This window comes from Gopherus flavomarginatus, chromosome 3 (assembly GCF_025201925.1).
Source record: "Gopherus flavomarginatus isolate rGopFla2 chromosome 3, rGopFla2.mat.asm, whole genome shotgun sequence".
Taxonomy (NCBI): domain Eukaryota; kingdom Metazoa; phylum Chordata; order Testudines; family Testudinidae; genus Gopherus; species Gopherus flavomarginatus.
In genome coordinates this window covers 254,854,525-254,871,981 of record NC_066619.1, presented here as the reverse complement: position 1 = coordinate 254,871,981, position 17,457 = coordinate 254,854,525, and the positions used below count along the sequence as shown (strand labels likewise).

The 17,457-nt window shown below is 41.4% G+C and overlaps 1 protein-coding gene across 1 annotated transcript in view; it reads right to left on the bottom strand.

Moving 5' to 3' along the window:
- The window catches only part of LDB2 (LIM domain binding 2), a 513,042-nt gene extending 499,379 nt beyond the window's left edge, over positions 1-13,663 (bottom strand). The window contains exon 1 of the mRNA XM_050947879.1: positions 13,629-13,663. Within this exon, the coding sequence (XP_050803836.1) occupies positions 13,629-13,648 (20 nt within the window). The 5' untranslated portion in view covers positions 13,649-13,663. The remainder of the gene's footprint in view (positions 1-13,628) is intronic.
- Positions 13,664-17,457: the final 3,794 nt, after the last annotated feature.

Below are 17,457 nucleotides of genomic sequence, written 5' to 3'. Positions count from 1 at the left end.
TCTTATTTTTGGAAATAGCTAAACCATTTTGCTGATTTTTTTTTCAGAAAAGTTCAGCCTGAGGCAGATACCCAGTATAGAAAATTTCAACCCAAATGGTTTAAATTTAGCAAAGTTTTAAGCAACTAGAAACAGGATCTTAAGTGTTGGGTACCCTTAATAGTAGGCAGGGCTACAGTTCGGGCAAAATCAAAATTGTCAACAAATTCCTACAGGAGGATCCTAGTATCAGGATCTCTCAGATGAGTGATTGTTAGGCCTATGCTCAAGAAGCCGTCTCTTAGCATTGACAATCTCAGTCCCTCACAATCTCTAAACTTTCTTTGGGAACGATTATGACAAAGGGACTTTTGTGGCATTATCTAGTCTTGGACTGTTGATTGGTTCTGAAGGCAAGTTAATCATCTGACCCAAGGACTATCTGGGGTCCATCAGGTTCTATAACTTCACCTCTTTTGTCACAATATGTATGCAAAGCCCCTAGGAGAGAGAGAGTAAAGTTTTGGGATGCTGTGCTGGCAATATATCAGTGTTTGTCCTTTTCATCAGATCCAAATGATAGTCCCCGTTCTTCCCTTTTTTCAATTGCCTAGCCATAATTACAGCTTGGATGAGAATTAACTGTCTGATGCTCAATCTAGATAAATCGTAAGTGATGTACTGGACTGGGGGAAACATTGGGAAGAGATAACAGAGGTGATGTCTGTGCCTTTTGCAAGGAAGTTGTGATCTTTCCTTTCAAACCTCGGTCTCACTGCAGCAATCCATGCCTTTGTCACTTCTAGAATGGCTTATCACAACGAGCTACTCTTGAAGTCCACTTATAACTTCAGCTAATACAGCTGCCCTGCTTAGACTAACTTCTTGCAGAGATTGTAGGGCATCTGTACTTCACAAGACTGTAGCTTTGAATTTGTGGGTATAAGGTACTCACTTTGATCCCTAAAGCCCATATAATATGGATCCTGGCCATTTTAGAGACAGACACATACTTTGTGATCCACCCACACAGTTGAGATGAGGTGAGATGTTCATGCTTACAGTCCCTAGAGTTAAATAATTGGTTTTGACTCTAAAATTTGTTTCACTCATTGGTCTGAGAGGGCTGAAGCTTGTTGTTCTTTAGAACATGGGCTTTTGCCTGAGGGGTTTTGTCTTTTTTTTCCATGTCCTGGCAAATTTTGAGTTGACCTTGACTTATTTGACATAGGCTTCAATTCATGTGCTTTTTATCACTTTTGTAAACTCACAGATTGCAACAGGAGCAATTTAAAAAAGTATAAATACAGAAAAAACACCAAAATTTTATTTAAAAAACGTTTTGCTAAAAAGCCAAGGCAGCTGAAACAGTGAAATCAGCCTTATATGCTGCCAAATAGGGTCCTAATACACTTCCCTTTTAAATTATTATTTTGACCCTTCTATTTTTATTTCTATTTTAAGCAGTAAGAGCGGATAAATCTTTGTCTACTTGTTCCAAATAAGTTCCTCTCTGAGAACAGTAAACTTCATTTTTAACCTCCTTGCTTTGAAAAACATTCACTTTATAAAAACAGAGAAAATTAACATTTTCTTGACTCTGTCAGTTGGTGCTTCTCTTCATTCAAACCTGTGGAAGAGATGTATCAAACCCGGAAAGAAAGATGATGGGGCTTTTCTAGAGCCATGTAATATTTACACAGTGCAGTCACAGATAGTCATTGGACTTAACTGCCTCCTTACCCATTGCGTAGTAGCACAGCACCACTTTGTTCAACACAACACAGATGCAAACAGCTTAAAAAAGTCAAATCTGATTGAGGAGGAGTCCTGAGTGCCCAGATTTGCCTATCAAGGTTTAAGAAAAGCACATTATGTACCTGAATAATGTGCCTAATATTGCATTCTGGCTTCCAAGTGCTACATTTCATGCCTTTGATTCTTTGTGAAACTGATTTGATTTGTTATGCAACATTCATTTAGAGCCACCTCTATATTTCTCTCTCCTCCCCCGCTTGTTGTTTTATTTCTGATAAAAGATGGGGGGGGGAACTTTTTGAAAACATTTTCTTGCAAGTAAATGTTTTAACAGACATTTTTGAAACAGCTCTAGTACTGATTATTTTCGTCTGCCCTATAACATAATTTAGCATGGAACCCTTTCTCAAAGACACAGAAACAATAAGCAAAGGAAAATGGTAATAAAAGCCATGATACTGAAGTCACAAAAATAAGCCCCTCTAACTTAAGCAGGAAAAAGCTTTCGATGAACTTCATCTTCTGTGGAAAGAGGTTTAGAGAGAGCAGAAAATGTTGTAGAAAAATCAGAGATGAGAGTGAAGCCAGCAGGAATTGAGGGAAGCACTGGAAACTTCACAAACATGGTGTTTGAGTATTCACAATGTGATGGCCATACCTAAGGGTCTTGAAAATTGGCTGGTTAATTGTTCAGTTTTCATAGACTGATGTATTACAATTCAAAGGTGTCAGCATCAATTTAGCTCTTGAGTTTATGATAACAAAACCAAGCCAGACCAATTGACAGAAAAAATAGAAATCTAAGCACAGAGAAAATCCCTGGAACCCGTATATTTGGGAGTCTCCTGTCATAAACAGATAGCTAAGGGTTAATGTTCTTTTACCTGTAAAGGGGTAACACCAGTAATCTGAAACACCTTACCAGAGGACCAATCAGGAAACAAGACTTTTTCAAATCTGGGTGGAGGGAAGTTTGTGTGTGGGTTCTTTGTCTTGTGTCTGATCCTCTCGGCTCTGAGAGTGATCTTTCTGTCTCATAGACTCATAGACTCATAGGTCAGAAGGGACCAATATGATCATCTAGTCTGACCTCCTGCACAAGGCAGGCCACAGAACCCTACCCATCCACTTTTATAACAACCCCTAACCCAGGACTGAGTTATTGAAATCCTCAAAATTGGTTTGAAGACTTCAAGCTGCAGAGAATCCACCAGCAAGCGATCCATGCCCCACGCTGCAGGGGAAGGCGAAAAACCTCCAGGGCCCCTGCCAATCCGCCCTGGAGGAAAATTCCTTCCCGACCCCAGATATGGCGATCAGCTAAACCTGAGCATGTGGGCAAGACTCAGCAGCCAGCACCCAAGAAGGAATTCTCTGCAGTAACTCAGTTCCCATCCCATCCAACATCTCCCCGCAGACCACTGAGCAGACCTATCTGGTGATAATCCAAGATCAATTGCCCAAATTAACTATCCTATCATAACATCCCCTCCATATACTTATCAAGCTTAGTCTTAAAGCCAGAAAAGTCTTTTGCCCCCACTACTTCCCTCGGAAGGCTGTTCCAGAACTTCACTCCCCTAATGGTTAGAAACCTTCGTCTAATTTCAAGTCTAAACTTCCTTATATCCAGCTTGTACCCATTCGTCCTCGTGCCTACATTAGTACTAAACTTAAATAATTCCTCTCCCTCCCTAACGTTAACCCCCCTGATATATTTATATAGAGCAAACATATCCCCCCGCAGCCTTCTTTTGGCCAGGCTAAACAAGCCAAGCTCTTTGAGTCTCCTTTCATAAGGCAGGTTTTCCATTCCTCGGATCATCCTAGTAGCCCGTCTCTGGACCTGTTCCAGTTTGAATTCATCCTTCTTGAACATGGGACACCAGAACTGCACACAATATTCCAGACGGGGTCTCACCAGCGCCTTATATAACGGTACTAACACCTCCTTATCCTTGCTGGAAATACCTCGCCTGATGCATCCTAAAATCGCATTTGCTTTTTTAACAGCCGTATCACATTGGCGGCTCATAGTCATCCTGCTATCCACCAATACCCCAAGGTCCTTCTCCTCCTCTGTCGCTTCCAACTGATGCGTCCCCAACGTATATCTAAAATTCTTATTATTAATCCCTAAGTGCATGACCTTGCACTTTTCACTATTGTATTTCATCCTATTACTATTACTCCAGTTTACAAGGTGGTCCAGATCTTCCTGAATAGTATCCCTGTCCTTCTCCGTGTTAGCAATACCCCCCAGCTTTGTGTCATCCGCAAACTTTATTAGCACATTTCCGCTCTTTGTGCCAAGGTCAGTAATAAAAAGGTTAAATAAGATCGGTCCCAAAACCGATCCTTGAGGGACTCCACTAGTGACCTCCTTCCAGCCTGACAGTTCACCCTTCAATACGACCCGCTGGAGTCTCCCCTTTAACCAGTTCCTTATCCACCTTACAACTTTCATATTCATCCCCATCTTTTCCAATTTAACTAACAGTTCCCCATGTGGAACCGTGTCAAACGCCTTACTGAAATCGAGGTAAATTATATCTACCGCATTTCCTTTATCTAAGTAATCCATCACCTTCTCAAAGAAGGAGATCAGATTGGTTTAGCACGATCTACCTTTAGTAAATCCATGTTGCAATTCGTCCCAATTACCATTGACCTTCATGTCCTTAACTATTTTCTCCCTTAAAATTTTTTCCAAGACCTTACATACTACAGATGTCAAGCTAACAGGCCTATAATTACCCGGATCACTTTTATTCCCTTTCTTAAAAATAGGAACTACGTTAGCAATCCTCCAGTCGTACGGCACAACCCCCGAGTTTATCGATTGCTTAAAAATTCTCGCTAACGGGCTCGCAATTTCACGCGCCAGTTCCTTTAATATCCTCGGATGGAGATTGTCCGGGCCCTCCGATTTTGTCCCATTAAGCTGTTCAAGTTTGGCCTTTACTTCAGTTGCGGTAATATCCACTTCCATATCCACATTCCCGTTTATCATCCCTCCATCATCGCTAAACTCCTCACTAGTCTTATTAAAAACTGAGGCAAAGTACTTATTTAGATATTGGGCCATGCCTAGGTTATCCTTAACCTCCATTCCATCCTCAGTGCATAGCGGCCCCACTTCTTCTTTCTTTGTTTTCTTCTTATTTATGTGGCTGTAGAACCTTTTACTATTGGTTTTGATTCCCTTTGCAAGGTCCAGTTCAATGCGGCTTTTAGCCTTCCTCACTTTATCCCTACATGTTCTGACCTCACCAAGGTAGCTTCCCTTGCTAATCCTGCCTTTCTTCCACTCCCTGTACGCTTTCTGCTTTTTTCTAATCCCCTCTCTGAGTTGCTTGCTCATCCAGCTTGGCCTACAACTCCTGCCCATGTTTTTTTTCCCCTTTCTTGGGATGCAGGCTTCCGACAATTTCCGCAGCTGCGACTTAAAGTAATTCCAGGCCTCCTCCGCATTTAAATCCACAAGTTCCTCCGTCCAATCCACTTCCCTAACTAATTTCCTTAACTCTTTAAAATTAGCCCTTGAGAAGTCGAAAACCCTAATTCCAGATCTACATTTGTTTATCCTTCCGTCTAGTTTGAACTGAATCAGCTCATGATCACTCGAATCAAGGTTATCCCCTACCACCATTTCTTCTACGAGGTCCTCACTGCTCACCAAAACCAAATCTAAAATGGCATCCCCTCTCGTAGGTACTTCAACTACTTGATGAAGAAATCCATCCGCTATCACATCCAGAAAAATCTGACCCCTATTATTCTTGCATTACTCCAGTCATGAGTACTATTCCACCAGGTTTCGGTTATCCCTATAATATCCGGTTTCACTTCCTGCACCAGTAGCTCCAGTTCCTCCATCTTGTTACCTAGGCTCCTCGCATTAGTGTACAGACATTTTAATTTTTGGTGTTTGGCGTCAGTGACATTCTTTCCCCTGTCATGCACAGACCTTCTACCACCAGCATCACCCGTTACTCTGGTTTCTACTCCACTATTCCTCCTTGGATCAATTCTTTGGTCCGCAAGAGTATCCCCTCTCACTTTGTTTACTTCCCTCTCCAGGTTATATTCCGGCGTGGAGATCTCCTGAACATCTCCCAACCATCTCCCCCAACTTCCTAGTTTAAAGCTCTCTTGATGAGGTCAGCGAGCCTCCATCCTAGAATTCTATTTCCCTCCTTGCTTAGATGAAGTCCATCCTGAGCGAACAGTTGCCTATCCGTAAACGCTTCCCAATGACCGTACATCCCAAAGCCCTCCTTATAAAACCAATGCCTGAGCCATCTGTTGATCGCCATAATCTTGTCACTCCTTCGTCGCCCTGCTCTAGGAACCGGCAGAATCCCACTGAAGATCACCTGAGCCTCGATTTCTTTGAGCGTCTTCCCCAGTCTGGCATAGTCCTCCTTGATAGAGTCTAGCGAGTAACTAGCCGTATCATTCGTTCCCACATGAAGGACTATCAACGGATTCTTTCCCGCTCTTGCTAGGATCCTATTCAGCCTCAGGTCCACATCCTGTATCCTAGCCCCTGGCAGACAGCACACCCTTCTGTTCTCCTGATCAGGTCTAGTTACAGGCCTGTCTATTCTTCTCAGTAAAGAGTCTCCAATCACGTAGACTTGCCTTTTCCCGGCGACAGTGTGATTCTCCGGTCTATCCCCCACACCACCTGGCCGCAATTCCTCTCGATTTGTATTCGCCCTTACAATCCTCCTAGGGCTCATACTTGGTGTCGCCTCCATTGACTCCTCCCCTCCTTCTGCAGGACTTGCTGCTCCTCTCTTTTTCCTTGCCCTCTCTCCTTCAGCAGCCTGCTGTGCTCCATCTTCATTTTCCCAACTCAGCAAACCTGTTCCTGAGTTCTATTTCTTCATCGCTGGCCCGTCTTTTCCTCTGCCTGGTTCTCCTAGTCACATGCTTCCACCATCCACTTTCCTCACCCAGCAGCCCCTCCTCAGAGTTCTTTGGTCCTGCTTCTATCCGCTCGTCTGAGTTTATCCCCTGTGCCTCATCATGTCTGTGTTCCATCATCTGCTCAAATCCCCTTCTAAACTCAGCCAGAGTTTCCACCTGCATCTCCAGTCCCCTTACCTTTTCCTCCAGCAGCTCTATCAGGCGGCACTTCATGCAGACGAAACTCCTTTCAGGTGCCCCCTCCAGGACCATGTACATGCCACAGCTACCGCATCCAGTCATCCTCAGTGTGTCTGTACCTGCTGCCTCTGCCTCCATCATACCCTTCCACCTCTGTGCCTGGCAATCCACGCCTCACACCGCACCGCAGGCCACCAACAAGCGCTGGGCTGCTGGCAGACCCCTGCCTCTTCCCTTGTCTGACTTCCTGGTTTCTCTGCCTTGGTCTCCCCTGCAACCTCCCCCTGGAAACTCCCACTGAAACTCCCCTGTTAGCCGCTCTGTTCGCTGTCTCCTGCCTTTCCAATCTTCTGTTTCCAAGTTGTAAGTACAAAGCTAGGAAAACCATAGGTTTATATTGTTTTCTTTTGTATTTACATGTGTGTAGTTGCTGGAATATGTTAAATTGTATTATTTTGGATAAGGCTGTTTATTCATTTTTTTCTTTTAAGCAAATGACCCTGTATTTGTCACCTTAATACAGAGAGACCATTTTTATGTCCTTTTCTTTCTTTTTATATAAAGCTTTCTTTTTAAGACCTGTTGGAGTTTTTCTTTAGTGGGGACTCTAGGGAATTGAGTCTGCAGCTCACCAGGGAATTGGTGGGAGGAAGAAGTCAGGGGGAAAAATCTCTTTGTGTTAGATTTACTAAGCCTGACTTTGCATACCCTCTGGGTGAAGGGGGGTGGGGGGGATTAGACCTCTTGGTACTTCTGTTGCCAGGACTGGAAATAGGGAGGGTGGAGTCCCTCTGTTTAGATTCACGGAGCTTGCTTCTGTGTATCTCTCCAGGAACCCAGGGAGGGAACACCTGGAAGGGAGAAGGTGGGGGGGGGAAATGGTTTATTCCCCTTTGTTGTAAGACTCAAGGAATTTGGGTCTTGGGGTCCCCAGGGAAGGTTGTTGGGGGGACCAGAGTGCCCCAAAACACTCTAATTTTTTGGGTGGTGGCAGCTTTACCAGGTCCAAGCTGGTAACTAAGCTTGGAGGTTTTCAGGCTAACACCCATATTTTGGACGCTAAGGTCCAAATCTGGGAAAAATGTTATGACATCTCCAGAATCAATATTGAAATAAAAGCTCTCTGCCAGTGTGCCACAGAACTTAGAACTGGGACATTGCACATAATTTAGATCCAGCTTGCAGCAGAGTACGCAGGGCGTTTGTTAGGGTTCGGTTTCCTGTTAAGGCAGCACAACTACCACCTCTTACCACACGCAGCTTTGCTGTAACATCATGTGTCAGAGTTAACAGAAGTAAGGGCAACTCATGACAAATGATGCCTTTGCAATACTGTTTCCTCTGGAAATGTCTTCCAGATAAGTGGCCCAATGTAAGATCCCGTGAGAATTCCAAGCAGCATGTGGCTAAAGTTTGTATTGTCCCAGGCCAAGCATGTTACTGATGCTCAATAGATAGTCATGTCTGAGGATTCTTTTAAAGTGTGTTCATAGCAACTATCCCTATAGTATCATTTGGATGTTAATAGGAAGCTTTCCTAATCTCCCCTCCACCAAAAAATACAGTTTGCAAACTGATATTGATAGCCAGGTTTCACTTTGCATTGATACAGTCTAACGTATGAACTCTTTATAGTCCACATCCAGATGTGTATTGAACCGAGCCATCTGTTCCATCTGAGACACAAAAGAGATCACATAAAATGAACTCAAACCCCTACTCTGCTTCTGAATAGGTGGACAAATAATCAGGTCTACAATAAAACAGAAGTTATTTTGTGTTGGTGTGGATGGCACTTTACAGACAACTGGGAAAACAAGGTCCCTGATCTGAAGAGCTTGCAGCCTAACTGAGAAAGAATCATGAGCAAATGATGACAGATGATTGGGGAGGGAGGCTAACAGCAGAAAGCAAGGCAAAATGCAAAACTGCTTTAGAGGGTTTGCTGTTTACAAGAGGATGTGCTGTGGGTTTGAGATTTTTCAATCTGATATATGTGTTCTAGATATTTGTTTGGCCTTTCCTCTACATGTGTAGTGACAGTTGAGAAGGGGATTATTATTATTTGTAAGGCTACCTTTTAGTCATGGGTATTTTTAGTAAAAGTCATGGGCAGGTCACGGGCAATAAACAAAAATTCATGCCCGTGACCTGTCTTTGACTTGAATTATAAATACCTGACTAAATCTTGGAGTGGGGATGCTGCTGCGGGGGAGGAATGGGGCATCAGGAGAGCTACTGCTGGGGAAGGAGCTGGCAAGCCGCTGCTGGGGGGAGGAGCCAGGACCAGCGACATCAGCTGCCGGGGACTGCCAACATCGGCTTCTCCGGCTGCCCCGGGAACACTGCTGGGGACCACTAAGCAGCTGCTGCTGCAGCGCCCCTGGGACCACTGGTCAGGCACTCCCTGGGGCCAGCTGCACCGGCTGCTGCTCGGACGGTCCCTGGGGCCAGCTCTGCGGGTCTGCCGAACAGCAGCCTATGTGGCTGGCCACAAGGCCGCTCCAGCAGCGGCTGGTGTGGCTGGTTTCAGGGCTGCCCGAGTGGCTGGCTGCAGAGCTGCTCCAGCAGTGGTCAGTGCGGCTGTCCCCAGGGCCGCCCAAGCAGCTAGCCCCAGAGCCAGCAGCTTGGGCACCTTGGGGTCAGCCATACTGGCCACTGCAGAAGTCACAGAGGTTGTGGAAAGTCAAGGAATCTGCTACTTCTATGGCACCCATGACAGACACAGATTCCTAATTATTTGTATTATCGTAGCATGTAGAATTCCCAGTCATGAACCAGGAGCCCATTGTGCTAGGCACTGTATAGACAATGCCCTAGAGAGCTATCAGGATTGTACCAAAGCAAAGATTAAGAGGGGGAGGCAAGTTGAAAGAAATGAGTTTTTATTGGCAAATTTCAAGAAATATCATTCTAGGCAGAAGGTGTAGCATGGAAATAGGCATCAAATCATGTGTCGAAGCAGAAGACAAAGGAGAGTGGTCAGGTAAGAGGTATGGGTGGAACACAGAGTGTGAAATGGGGAATGAGAGAAGAGATGTAGATATGAGGCTTGAGCAGAGCTCCGCAGAGCATTGAGTGTCGGGATGAGGAGAGAACTTAAAGCAGAAAGGCATAAGGTATCAGTGATGGGTTTCTTGGAGTGGAAACTGACCTCGTCAGAGTTGCAGGAAAGGAAAAGGATTATAAGAGAGGGATAGCAAAGCCTGTGGTGCAATCTGACAACTGAGCAGTGAGTTCAGCTGCTCATTGCTGTTGGAGGAAGAGTGCAGAAGGGTATGACTGTGAGGAGTGCTGTTAGATGACTTGTCCCTAGTGGTATAGAAGGGTTCTGGCAGATTATGGTGGTGTCTGCTCCACGTACATTTCCCCTGGTCATCCACTTCCCTGACAGTTTTCCTTTCTTCCTACCTCCCCAAGATCTCTCTCTGGGGAGATTCAAATTTTGGTCTTGGATGATACAAGCTCTGAAATACCTAGAATCTAAAATAAAGGCAGATGACAAGTAACAATGTATCTAGGATCCTCTGCATCCCAGTACAAATGCAAGTGGATTCTAACTTCATTGAAGATGGGCAAGAGTCGTAGCTGGGCGAGAGGCGATCACTATGTGGTAGCAGCTCAAACATCTCCTAGAACCTGTGTAGGTTGGCTCTTTCCCTCCCTCTGTGTAGGCCATCACTGCAATAGATAAATGTCGTTCTCAGACCCTGGGTATGCAGGAAGCACATGCACATCATAGTACTTCACTCCATGTTGATAACTTTCTAGTTTTCTCCTCTAACATCAATTCACTGATACCCAACTGAGTTACTGAGGCTCAAATTACTGAACCAACTAAACTCAAACTTACACCAGTACAATCCCACCCTCATCAATGGAGTGGCACCAGTGTAGACAAGAAATGAAATGGTTTTGTCCCTCTGAGTAATGAACTCTACTACCGACCTGGAATCTCCCTTACTATAACCTCCAAAGACTTTCTTTACTTGAAGGTTTTAACAGTGAGGCTCTACTAGAAGTGACTACATGAAAGTAACACTCTCTTACTCAAGGAATCTGGAATTGTATGTATTCAGAACAATATCTGATGAATGAGACTGACATATCTTTTTACTGCTTTGTATTTATTTGTATTGTTGTTAAGCTAAAATGAAAAGCACCCATTTAATGCCCTATAAAAATATACTAACAATCTATTTAAAATATACTAATAAAGACATGTCCATTACCCCAGATCATAATAAATAACCCAGCAACAACATAAATACAACAAAAATTAGCTGAATTCCTCAGATAACCCGCCCAATCCTACACCACCACTGCCCAATCTCCACCTCCTTGTGGGCCGGGGGGGGAAAATGAGTCTTTTTACTCTTGTTAGCCATGTTGCCTCTGAAGTGCTATTGGAGAGGGAGCTTGATTCTGTTCCGTTCCTTTGAAAATAAAACATTTGCTAAATTTCAACTGCAACGGCAAATTTTTCCCTCAGTTAAAACTACGTAAACCCATTGCCTTCATGGGGTAGCACAGATGTGACCAAAGGCAAAACTTGGTTTTGCTAAATCTTTTTTACTGTAATGTTGTTATTGTGGTACATGGGAAAAACCCACGTGGCTTGACTGGCATAGTCCAGGTTGAATTTCCATAGCTAGGAAAAGCATTTTTACTTGTAAATGGAGCAAGCTGGCTCTGGCATTCTCAGAGGCTCAGAAACACTCAACCATGAACATAGAACTCCACAGTATGTTTCATACAGTCACTTTTCAAAGTATAGCGACACTTCACTATTAAAAATCAGGCCTAAAAAATACCATTTCTGTGTAACTTGAGCTCTCATTGTATATATTTAAAAGAAATTATCACTGAAAAAATATGACTTACAAAAGGTAAAACACTCTGTATTAAACTGACAGAGTTCCATAATACACCGTTATACATATATTTTAAAATATTATGCCTGTGATGGATATGTTCAAATATTAAAGAGTACATGGGTGCAATTCATAACCAAATATTACAAATTGGTGGTTATTTATTCCCAAATGATCCTATGATAATCCTCCAGGGACTTACTAGTCACACTCAGAGAAATGAAGAATTAATCTTTTATTGGCAACCAGCTGCTAGACTATTGGTAGGTTCTCAATGGAAAAAGAAAAATAGCCCAGTATTAGTGGAGTATTCTAAAAACTATGAAAGTTTATTATTATGGAAATATTAAGGCATCAAGTATGTACCCAGCAAAATAGACAGAGGATAAGTAGATACTTTGCTACTTGGTTATCATTTCTTTAATACACAGACAGAATACACCAAACAAGAATCACATCTGATGAATGTTTTTGAATATTAAGTTTGTGCTACATACCTGCATTAATAAACATGGTGAAAGAAACTTCTGATGCTTTGCTAGTGATGATTTGTAAACCTGTTAAAACTTCCTATATAAACAGTTAAATTTTAAAAGTTTATACAGCCTGTAGTTGCAAAATCTTACATGCAGATGTTCTGTATAGTTACTTAGAAGGCCTCCAATGCTGCAATATCTGAGTGACTATGAAGTATTTAAAAATAGACTCTTACAGTGACCATCTCTCCCTCTTTCTTCCTTCCCTTCACATAGCTTGATTCATGTGTAAGAGTTTGTTTATGTTCATGTGTCAATGAGTGGGTGGGTTGTATGTCTGAGTGTGTGAAGAAACTGGAGGAAAGCCAAATCAAAGAAGTGAGTTTCTGAACAACTGAGATCAGCGGTTATCTCATTGTTTGTGGGAGCGAGTTTCCTAATCCAGATCCACAAATGAAAGTTCTATCTCAGGCACACACAAACCTCCCAGCTCTTCCTTCAGAACTACGATATACCACCCTACTGAAATGAGTTTTGCTGAGACTGGGTCTGTAGGACCCTCAATCTAAGATAAATTAGATTCACTCTAGCCTTTATTAAGGGTAAATGGCAACATTTTTCTTTTACGGTCTTTTTATCAGGCCACATTAATGAGAGTTTGAGCATCCAAAGATTGGAACAGTCAATAACGTTCTTCCCCTTGATGCTTTATATGTGAAATATCAGCAGTGCTCCATGAATCCAAAAAGGATAACACTACCTCCCTTAAAGAAAACATTTAAAACACTTCCAAAGTCCCCACATGTCATCTTGCCTGCATCGGTCTTGGTGAAAATACAACAGCAGACACTAGCTAATCTACTAATCTAAAATCACGATCCATGAGTTGTGTCTCATATGCTTCCTTATCTGTCTCTCTCTCTCTCTGACACACACACACACACATTCTTTATACACTCCCATGTGTAAAGTCTCCCTGAGTAAAGTCACAGACACACATCTTTAATTGAGAAACATGAATATATTAAATGCCATTTTGTTTCCAGTTAACCTCATTCAAGATAATGCCTTTCTCCTCTCTAACTTTGATTGGTTCCCTGTCATATATAATCCATCTCAACTTCATTTCTTTTGCTTTATATGATGTATTCTATGCCATTCTCTCTCCACTTGTATATAAACACATGTACTAACACTCATATTATAGCCACTGCTGTGACTGCATTATTATAACATTATTTTGTTCGCAGTAAACTCCCTGTTGTGTCTCTGGTGTTCTGTGATTAGGACCATTCAGACACACAGTTTGGTTATGGTTCATTTGATCAACTTATAACAGATTATTTTCAATGGCTGAATTTTTATTCCATGCTTTTGCTGTTGAATAAAAAATGAAGATAATGGAGGAGAAAACATTACTTACCCTGCATCTCGGTCTAACATATTGCCTGAATCATACAGGAGGACACCAGGGATATCAGGAAGATGTTGCTGTGGAGAGAGGAACTTGAGAGACTTTATTGGACAATATCCTAGGAAGAAATGACAAGCCAGTACCCACGTTTACCGTTTCTAAATCTGAGCATTGATTCTGCTTTCACAAATGGCTTTCATCAAATGCAAATCACAAGCTTGGCATCTGCTTGAGTAACCAGGCAGCCCTGTCCCCCTTGAAGGGGAACAAAAGCCATCGAATCAAAGGGTTTTTAAAAGGACGGCAAACTTATTGTAAGCAAAGGAAGGTTAAAAGTCTGCCAGGCTAAAGTGTACCTCTCAGAAACCCCAGCAATGAAGCCACACTTATCTTTATGATTCTGTGCAGGAAAACTTACACACATTTAAAGCATGACAAAAAGCACCTAAACAAAAAAATGATAGATTAATTTGATTCCTCCTCACATACTTCCTCCTCAAGCCCCTGCCAAAAGCTCCACTATGCTAGTTTTACTCACATAATAAAATCTTAATTCCATATTTCTTTTTTCAATACCCCAAAATTCTGACAACCCAGCTGTGACCCTTTCCACCCCTGTTATCCTGTTAGGACTCACTTTTGTTCCCATTGCAATAAACGATAATATTTCTCTTTGAGAGGAGGTGTAAAGACTGCCACTCCTGCCAAACAATGGTATTTTTATGATCTGACAGATTTTCTCTAAGGAGGAGTTTTTTAAATATATTAGGAACAAAAAGAATCCTAACAATGGTATTGGTCCATTACTAGATGAAAATGGTAGAATTATCAATAACAATGCAGAAAAGGTAGAAATGTTCAATAAATATTTCTGTTCTTTATTTGGAGAAAAAACAGATGATATAGTCTCTTTATATGGTGATAATCACACTCTTTCCTTCCACTCCTATCTCTGGAGGATGTTAAACAGATCTACCAAAGTTAGACATATTTAAATCTACAAGTCCAGATAACTTCCATCCAAGAGTTTTGAAAGAGTTGAGTAAAGAGCTCACTGGACTGTTAAAGTTGATTTTCAGTAATTCTTGAAGTACTGGGGAAGTTCCAGAAGACTGGAGGAAAACTAATGTAGTACCAATATTTAAAAAGGGTAAATGGGATAACCCAGGTAATTATAGGCCTGTCAGCCTGATGTCGATCATAGGCAAGATAATAGAGCAACTAATACAGGACTTGATTAATAAAGAATTAAAGGAGGGTAATGTAATAAATCCAAATGAATATAGATTATAGAAAATAGATCCTATCAAACTAACTTAATACATTTTTATGAGATTACAAGTTTGGTTGATAAAGGTAATAAAGGTGATGTAATATACTTAGACTTCTTTAAGGTGTTTAACTTGATACTGCACAACAGTTTGATTAAAAACTAGAATATAAAATTAACATGGCACAGTAAAAACCGTCTAACTGATAGGTTTCAAAATGTAATTGTAAATGGGGACTCATCATCGAGCAAGCACGTTTCCAGTGGGGTTCTGCAGGGATTGGTTCTTGGCCCTACACCATTTAACATTTTTATCAAATGACCTGGGAGAAAAAATGTTTGCAGGTGACACAAAAATTGGGGGAGTGGTAAGTAATGAAGGACAGGTCACTGATGAAGTACTGTTAAATGTAAATGTATGCATCTAGGAACAAAGAATGTAGGCCATATTTACAAGATGGGGGACTCTATCATGGGAAGCAATGACTCTGAAAATGAATTGGAGGCCATGGTGGATAATCAGCTCAACATTATCTCCCAGTGAGACGCTGTAGCCAAAAGAACTAATGTGATGCATAAACAGGGGAACCTTAAGTAGAAGTAGAGAGATTATTTTACCTCTATATGTGACACCTGCTGGAATACTGTATCCAGTTCTGGTGCCCACAATTCAAGAAGAATGTTGATAAATTGGAGAGGGTTAAGAGAAGAGCTACGAGAATGATTAAAGGATTTAAAAAACATGCCTTTATAATGATATACTCAAAGAGCTCATATGTCTATTTTGGTTAACAAAGAGAAAGGTAAGGGGTGTCTTGATTAAAGTCTATAAGTAGCTACCTGGGAACAAATATTTAAAAATAGACTGTTCAATCCAGCAAAGAAAGGTATAGTATGGTCCAATGTCTAAAAGTTGAAGATAGACAAATTCAGTCTGTAAATAAGGCATAAATTTTTAACATTGAGAGTAAATATTCACCGGAACAATTTATGAAGGGTCATGGTAGATTCTTCATCAATTTTTATATCAAAACTGGATGATTTTCTAAAAAAAAAAAGATCTAGGAATGATTCTGGAAAAGTTCCATGTCCTGTGTTGCACAGGTGGTCAGACTAGATGATCACAATGGTCCCTTCTGGCCTTGGAATCTATGACTCTATAAGAGATCTTTAAAAATCACCTGAACCAAATTTGAACAGATTTTCAGATATGCTGAGCACTTATTATTCCCATTGACTTCAGCTAGAATGGTGAGGTCTCGGCACCTCTGAAAGTCAGATTCAGGGTATTTCTATTGAAAACCTTATGGCTGACCTTTCAGAAAACTTCCTAACACAAATTCCTATGTATGTTTATAGTGAAAACAATATACAGGCTTATTATCCCACTATTGTGAAAGTAAAGCTTTCGTTATGTCAAGTAAAGGCTCAAGACAGAAAATTAAACAAGAGGAAATTAAAGGGAGGGGGGAAAAACTCAGTGAACTCATCCCTCAGAGTCGCTTCATAATGTCTTTATTCCCCATTTACTTGAGAAACTTTGCAAAGATTTTAATTACTATGAAGTTAGAAACTAAAACCAGATAGCAGATCTGAGAAGGGTCTACATGGGTCTATGGCTATATTTCTAGTTCTTTTTTTTTCTTTTTTCTTTTACTCTGTTTTAATTATTGATTCCAGATTCACAAATACAGAGAGGAACACCATTCCTCACACATGTTTTAGTTTCACAGGGAACTCAGTTGACTACATTTTCTAGCTAGTTAATAATGATCACAGAAAAGTTTGAAGGCTTTCACTGCTGAAAGGCCAATCATACTCTACCATTATAAGTGAGATTTAATTTAAAACAGATCACAGTTCCTTCTGTCTTGAACAAATTCAGTGTGTGACAGGGCTATTTATGATTATCTCTGAAGAAACCATAAGTGTTCATGGTACTTTACACAGCTATAAAGCAAAGAGACAAAGTTTTTAAGTAAGATGATATGATCAGGAAAGAAAAAGAAAAAATACTGTTTTGCTGCCATTTCATACAATATTTTGAGTTTGAAGGTGATGTAGTGCCAAAGCATTCTTACTTAGTGGGATCTGGCTAGGGAACAAACTTCCAGAGGAGAGCAGGTGAATCCAGAGTCTAACCATCTTTAGGAAATACTGTAAAACATTTGTCTTTGAAAAAGCCTTTGCACCATAAGAATGACACAAAACATTGACATCGCCTCATACCCAATAAACTCCTAACAACAGAAATCATAAAAAGTCAAAACCAAAACCCCTACCCCAAGCAGAGGTTTTACTCTGAAAAGACATAAGTGCCAGGGACTCCATGAAATCAGTTAGGGACTGTGCAGTTGCTATTGACTTTACATGGAAGGTGCTGAGGTGTGGTGATGGGCAGCAGTATAAAACTAGAAGATAGAACAGTAGAACAGCACATACATGTTAAAATGGAGTTAAATTTTGAAGTGCACAGAATCCACCAACAAACTAGACTATAAAGAGAGGGAACTTGCCATGCCACGCAAACAACCTGAGTGTACAGCTACATTGCACACACAAAAAAAC